Source organism: Salvia hispanica, chromosome 4, assembly GCF_029641045.1.
Source record: "Salvia hispanica isolate PSC_SH4W2 chromosome 4, Shi_PSC_v1, whole genome shotgun sequence".
NCBI classification, from domain to species: Eukaryota; Viridiplantae; Streptophyta; class Magnoliopsida; order Lamiales; family Lamiaceae; genus Salvia; species Salvia hispanica.
In genome coordinates, this window is record NC_142695.1 from 34,904,372 (window position 1) to 34,911,569 (window position 7,198).

General features: G+C 38.2%; 1 protein-coding gene across 1 annotated transcript; it reads right to left on the reverse strand.

The window, feature by feature from the left end:
* Positions 1–3,178: 3,178 nt before the first annotated feature.
* On the reverse strand, positions 3,179–6,268 carry LOC125197315 (G-type lectin S-receptor-like serine/threonine-protein kinase At4g27290). Its single transcript, XM_048096050.2, has 7 exons — positions 4,973–6,268; positions 4,774–4,902; positions 4,571–4,695; positions 4,282–4,492; positions 3,959–4,196; positions 3,738–3,885; positions 3,179–3,669 (listed from the first exon to the last, which is right to left on the reverse strand). Exons 1-7 carry the CDS (start codon positions 6,237–6,239, stop codon positions 3,361–3,363), a joined length of 2,427 nt encoding a protein of 808 aa, XP_047952007.1. The 5' UTR covers positions 6,240–6,268; the 3' UTR covers positions 3,179–3,360.
* Between the last annotated feature and the right edge of the window lie 930 nt (positions 6,269–7,198).

A 7,198-nucleotide genomic window follows, 5' to 3' on the forward strand; every position in this document is an offset into this window, starting at 1 on the left:
TTCGTTTCCTATTAAAACAATGTCCAAATTCTTTTATCTTACTATCATTATCTTCGTCTCTGAAATAGCTTCGCGTGGGTACCTTGTACGCCTCAATCAGAACTCGGATGAAGAAGTTATAGTCATTTGATGAAGGCTACGACCTTAAAAGCAGTTACCCCTATTATTAAATGGATGTGTCTATTTTGTGTCATTAATTTCTATATTTAAATCCAACTGATGTGGCATGTGGGCCCTTTTAGTTCCATTTGTCAAAAAATTAATGGTGAGACACACCAAGTCATTATGCCATCATGGTGAGACACACCAATTTCATGGAGTGACCATGAAATTTTTACTCACTAATGAGACATGAGACAGTTCACTCTTTCTAGAATGATGAAAAGTTATGTACTCTAGTAATTTAAGGATTCTTTTTCCTCTTATATACCTAGGTATTCTTTCCCTCAAAGTGGTTCTCTTCCACTATTTCTCAAATATCTCATTTCTCTTTCTCTTAAACGTGTATTATTCCATCCACATCTTTCTCACTCTTTACTGGAAAAAAAATCAGTGATCGCCATAATTTCTCCCTTTTTTTAATAAGTAAGTAAATTTTAAATTTAAAGATCACGCCTCGGAGAACTCGAGTCTAAGACTTTTTTAGTCTTAGATATCAACCTCTCTACCACTTGACCTACTCATACACACTCCATAATATCCCTCTTTCTAACTCATAAATCTGCTAATATTTATTAATTGTAATCATCTACATAGTCCCATGTTTGACTATATATTTAGATATAATATTTCAGTATGGTGCCTTAGGATCATAATACCTCCTTAGCAGTGACGGAACCAGAAAATAAAATAAGCCGGGGCTAAATTTTTTTTAAAAAATATTAAATATTTAATGTTACATATAATGTATATTCAATTTTTACAACATAGTAGATGATAACAGTTTTTGACGAATTGTCATGACTTGAAATAGCTGAAGAATAGTCTTATTTCCATTTTTTTGAAAATTATCTTCTCAATGTATACAATTAATATATCATTGATAACTATTTTCGACGAGTCGTCATGTCTTGAAATCGCTTAAAAATAGTCTTGTTTCCATTTTTAAAAAAATTCTCCTCTCAATGTATACAACTAAACTAATATATATCATTCATTCATTCGTCTCCCATTTTATTTCGCAAATCTATATTAATAAGTTACATCGAAGAAAATACTTTTTGAATAGAAGGGCACGGCTGCAGAACTCCGGCGGCAGGCGTAAAGCTTGCGTTGTCTCGCAAATCTCCAGCCTGCAGGCGTGAACTCTCTCTGAGGATTTGGGCTCAATGTGTCAAAGGGCATACTTAGTTTATTAAGTCAAAAGGCCAAAATAAAAAGACAGCCCAATAATAAATTAAACGCACAAAATAAATAAGCCCATTATATCTTCTTTCTTCCACAAAAAATAAATAAGCCCATTATATCTTCTTCTTCTTCCCCAAATTGCAATTCCAGAAATTAGAACGGAGCAGCGGTTGAGTCTTATTCTTCCACAATTTTCAATTCCAGAAATTAGAATAGAACAGCGGCAAAGTCTTCTTCTTCCACAATTTTCAATCCCAAAAATTATACAGATTAGCATAGGACGGTTGGAGTACAGGGCTCGGCGGCTCAACCTGGGGCGGAGACCGGTCGGAGCACGGCTGTATAAGCATCGGCATCTGGTGCGGCGCGGGGGCTTGGCTCTATGTAGTTCCGTCACTGCTCCTTCGTGTTAAGCATCAAACATATCACAACTATTGGATTGAATGGTTGTATTAGTCTACATTATTAGACTAAGATGCTACATTATTAGCTAAGCTACGTTATTTTACTAAAATAAGGAGTACTACATTATTTGCTAAGTTACATTATTAGACTAATAATCTACATTATTAGATGTCGTGACATTAATCTAATCGTTATATCACAAGATCCAATGGACTACATGTGTTTTGTTTTTGAACAATATTTATCATATGAATATGAATACATCCCTAACTTTATTTGATTCATTAAAATAATTTCAATAACTAAAAATAATAATTTCAAAATCCTGACATGTTTCCAAATACAATAATCATATTTTTCATCATTCATATCATATTCTTTGTAATCATTTTTTTAGAAATCATAAATCTCAGAAATCATAATATTAGAAATCATAGTTCTAATAACCATTTTTCTTAACAACTTTACCTCCTGCCAAACAAACGTGCTCTTAGGGTAAATTGTCTATGAAATCACGAATTTAGTCAAATTTCGATTTGTCCCGGATCTCATAAAATTTGTATGATAAATCACGAAGTTTTAAAAATTCTCAATGGTCTCATGACCACTGTTTTGAATGCAAATTCAACGCTAAATTGGTGCATGAATGCAAAATTTTAGCGTTGACAATAAATAGTGACGTAAGAGCACTCCCAATGGTGCCGGCTAAAAGTCGGCGTTTTTTCGCCGTCTATCGCCGAGTTATCGCCGACCAATGGGAGATGTCGGCGATAATTCGGCGATTTTTCCTCCCGTTTTATCGCCAATCGGCGAAAAATCGCTGGATTATCACCGAATTATCGCCGACCACTGTGGGCGATAATTCGGCGATAAATATATTTTTTGTTTTTTTTTTTAATTTCCCCCCTATAAATACACACCTTCTCTTCATTCTCTCTCCATCCTCATCCCTTTTCTCTCTTCATTCTCTCCTCATCCTCATCCATTTTCTCTCTTCATTTATTTTCTCTCTCTCCATCTATATTTAATGAATTCTGAATCGTCTTCTCATTCTCGGTCCGACGAGGAGATATCTCATTTAATTAAATTAGCTAGCTTTATTATATACAAAAATAAAACAATTAAATTAGTGATGATGTAAAAATGAAATGTTGAGTTAGGGAGAAATAAGGGAGAAATAAGAGAAAAACCATTGAGCAGTTGGCTAAAAATTGACTAAAAACTAGAGATAAATTATGGTGCTGATGTGGCGCTGATGTGGCAGGAGTTAGGAAGAAATAAGGAAGGTTCTAGGGAAACTGTTGAGAATGCTATATTAACATAATAACGTGGACTATTGAACGATATCATTATGAGCTTAAAAAACTAAAAGTAGTAGCATCAATTTGGTCAAATGGGACAACTAAGCAATTTTCCAACTTCATAATTTATCATTTAAATTTTGAAAGTATTGGATAAACTAAACTTTGATCATACTTGATAACTTTATAGACAATGCGATAACATAACACTATGTTCATGCGACCCTAGCTACCTAAACTTGTTTCCAGCAAGTTTGCTAATATTGCACAGATGTGTGAGTTTGAGTATGCAATGAAAGTGGCAATCTCATCTTGCCTCCAAGTCGGTAATGGTAACTGTGGCATTCGTACTTGGTGGTGTTGTACAACTTTGTGGATCGCTCCGTTTACTACTTCCTTCCAAAAAAAACCCGGGTTCTTCCGGTTCAGGCAGGATCCCTCCCTCGGTTGCTAGCATCAGAGCTACAGATGGCGTGATGGGTCTATCTTCTGCTAATTTTTGAACGCATAATAACCCCACATGTATGCATCTCTTCACCTGGGATTCATCACATGTTTCCTTCAAAAAATGGTCCATCACTTCCATAATCCTCTTCTCTTTCCATAGCATCCATGCCTGCCACCACATAAGCTTAATTTATACTGAAACAATATAGCATAAACATTTGTAGCTAAGAGGAATACATGGCCTAGGAGGCTAAGATGATCATTGTGTTGGAATCCGTTGTTCTTTTTCCCGCTTATTATCTCTAGCAGCACCACTCCAAGACTGTAGACGTCGGACTTCACTGAGAATTTTCCATGAAATACATATTCCGGAGCCATGTAGCCACTGCAAAAACAGTCATTTATTAGGCTACCATGGAAATTACCAATGTCCTTTGATGAGATGAAAGAAATCTTACTATGTTCCAATAACTCTCTTCGTTCTAGATATAGATTCATCCTCTTCAAATGTTCTTGCTAACCCAAAGTCTGATATTTTCGGATTTAAACTTGCATCTAGTAAAATGTTATTCGTTTTTAGATCCCGGTGTACAATCTTTAACCTGGAATCATGGTGAAGATAAAGCATTCCCCTTGTGATTCCCATGATGATGTCGAAGCGCTTAGGCCACGTTAGAAGTTTCCTTCGATCCGGATCTTCACATGAACAAGTACTTTATCAACATCGTTAACTAGGATAAATTTATTGCATTTAAACAGAGAAAAGGATATTGTGCAGCACCAAAAACAAAACGGTCCAAGCTCTTATTCTCTAGGTATTCATATATTAGCATCATCTCCTCTCCTTCAATGCAACAGCCAAGAAGCCGAACAAGGTTTCTATGTTGAAGTTTCGCTATGAAGACAACTTCATTCTTGAACTCTTCGAGACCCTGTCTAGAAGCTTTCGACAATCTTTTGACTGCAATTTCTTCTCCTCCTGACAGATTTCCCTGCTCATGCATCATAATAAGGATGTCTGCTAAGGCAGAGGCAATGCTCAACTTGGACAATGTGTCAATGTTAGTTACCTTATACACAGGACCAAAACCTCCTACTCCTATCACTTTCTCTTGGGAGAAATTGTTTGTTGCTTGCAGAATAGTTGTCATTTTGATCAACGGCAATTCTATATCCTCGTTATTCTTCTTCAACCCTACTATGCATGAAAAGACAAAAGAACTAATGCATCAAGGTCTAGTTGAGTTTTCAAGACAACACAATTCATTGTTACCTCGCTTCTTCCATCTTGCAAGTAAAAGCAAAGCTCGATTGATAAAAGTCGAAACAATGACTCCAGTAGCAATTGAGATTAGTATTAAGCTCACAGGCGCTTTCTTCTTCTCCACATCGGATGTAGAATCTACACGAAAATTAACCAAGAAGAATGACTATTGAGGCCTTGCATTCCGAAAATAAAAACAGTTAGTTACCTATAAGCGAAAGAGGTATGCGAATATAGACGTTCTGGAAGCCATTCGCTGCAGGAAGCTCTCTGGTATCGAGGAGATCCCCGAACCACATCAAGCAGCCAGTGCCTCCATTAGTTATATAAGGATTAGCACAAGCAGAGCAGCTACAGTTTTTCAAGCACTCATCTTTGCACTCATCAAGGCTCATGCTAGCATTCAACCAATAACTCAACAGATCAGGGCTCTTCACCCCTCTAACCTCCAAAAAACCATCCCCACTCTCGCAATTCAACGCGCTAATCCTTCGACATCCGCCAGACCAATCCCGAACCCCCCACTGGTCTGCAAACTTCGGCACAAACCCTTTAAAACACTCACACCGATGCGAATTTTCCACCGCGCATAACCCATTAGGGCCGCAATAACCATACCCATCACACTCGTCTCGCGGGAACGGGTACACGGGATTCCACTTATCCTTCCCAGGGTTCATAACATAGTGGTAGACCGAGCCGGATAAGTCCAGCCTCGCTCTTATGATAATCGAGCTCTCATAAGGCATTGCCAGGGAAATTAATCTCTCTTCTTCGAAGACCAGCTCGGCTTTCGAGACAGAGGTGCGGAAGCGAGGGAGGCCGTTGAAGGAGAGGCCATTCCACTTCCCAGTCCGCAGTTTTTTCCTCGAGCCTTCATAAACGACCATCTCAGGCAAGCCATGATTCTCGATCTTCGCAACGAAATCTCCAGGAGAAGGATCGTTCCAGTCTCGCCACGACGTCAAGTTGGTGCTGACGCCGGCGTCGCGATCGTCCACCAGCTTCATACCGGAAAGCCACGTGTCAGTTGGAGAATCGAAGCTCTGCCATAAGTAGGCGCTTCCTTCGATCGCCTCATCCGTGACGACGAGGTTTCCGGTTTCTAAAAGGCGTAGAGACGGCCGTGACGCCGCTGCTGATGGGGTTGCCGACCAGATGATAACGGCGGATCCGTCTGTGGTGATGAGGAGAGTGCCGTTTGGGGAGACGGAGAAGACGGGGCATTGGGGATCGGAGATGGGATTGTTTCGGTTTGCGACCCAGACTACGGTAGCGGGGATGGATTTGTACCAAATTCCTAAGAATGTGTTGGTGGAATTTCCGGGACGGAAAAATCCAAACTCAAAAACTTGGGTTTCGGAAACCAGAGTCTGGCCGGTGGAAATCGTTTGGTTGTGGAGAAGTAGTGCTTTGCCTGAAGTTGATTGAAGTAAAGAGAAGAAGAGGAGAGCAGTGAAAGTGAAAGGCGCCATTTTAGATGGATCGTCCAAGAAATATAGTATTGCAGTCTGAAGCCTTCCATATATAAATCAGAGTCAGACTTATGTAAGATCATTTATATACTAATAAAATACTACTCTGCCGAAAAATGAGAGATTTCAGAAAAAATGATTAATTTCGCTGACCTTTCGAAATTTGAGATTAAATTCGGTGACCTTTTGCAATATGGGATTGATGCATATGCATGCGAATTTTTTATAATAAGTGATTTTTGGTTTTTTCTCTTTTTTATATTCTCTTTTCTTATTTCCTTTACCATAATATTTTTCCTCCCTAATACCGTTACCTTCGTTTATGAAATCATTCCTCTCGTTCTCGTATTGATTTTGACTTAATGAAATGGGAAGTTGTCGAGTGCGATCGCAGCCATACATCAATGCACCGCACTCCGACAGCTTCTGGTAGTCATCGCCACCGCGTATGTTGTTTAGGCATATGGAACAGTAGTGCTCTGGTCTCTGATCTCTCGTGGAATACGGTAGCCGTCGGCATCTGCTCCTCTTTGCCGGAAAATTTCTCAAGGAATGATCTCATGTTTGTTTGTAAAAAGCTAGTATGTTTTTTTTGGTGTTGAAATGGAGCTTAACTGTAATTGCTTATATATAATGGTGAGGGCTTTGGACTAATATTGTGACAAACTAGAATTAATTCAAAGGAAAAACTAAAGTAATAGATTAGTGGTAAATTATTTAGAAAAAATTACAACGATGACTTTGATAATGCGAGATGATCAAATAGTCAGGGCGGACACATAATTATACTCTTTTCGTCCCATTAAATATGCAACATTTGCTTTTCATCAGAAGATTTTATGTAGTGTTGTTTTATGAGTAATGAAGAAAGAGTAAATAAGAGAGAAGAAAAAGTAAAGAGAATATTGTTTCCATTTTTAAAAATGTTTCATTTTTAATGGGACAAATCAAAAAGGAAA

What these genes read in the sequence shown, in the direction of transcription:
- LOC125197315 (XM_048096050.2), bottom strand. Translation starts at nt 6,239, where the DNA reads ATGGCGCCTTTCACTTTCACTGCTCTCCTCTTCTTCTCTTTACTTCAA. An exon ending in AAGAGAGTTATTGGAACATA is followed by an intron (nt 3,886 to 3,958) that starts GTAAGATTTCTT and finishes CTGTTTTTGCAG; the next exon opens with TGGCTACATGGCTCCGGAAT. An exon ending in ATCTTAGCCTCCTAGGCCAT is followed by an intron (nt 3,670 to 3,737) that starts GTATTCCTCTTA and finishes ATGTGGTGGCAG; the next exon opens with GCATGGATGCTATGGAAAGA.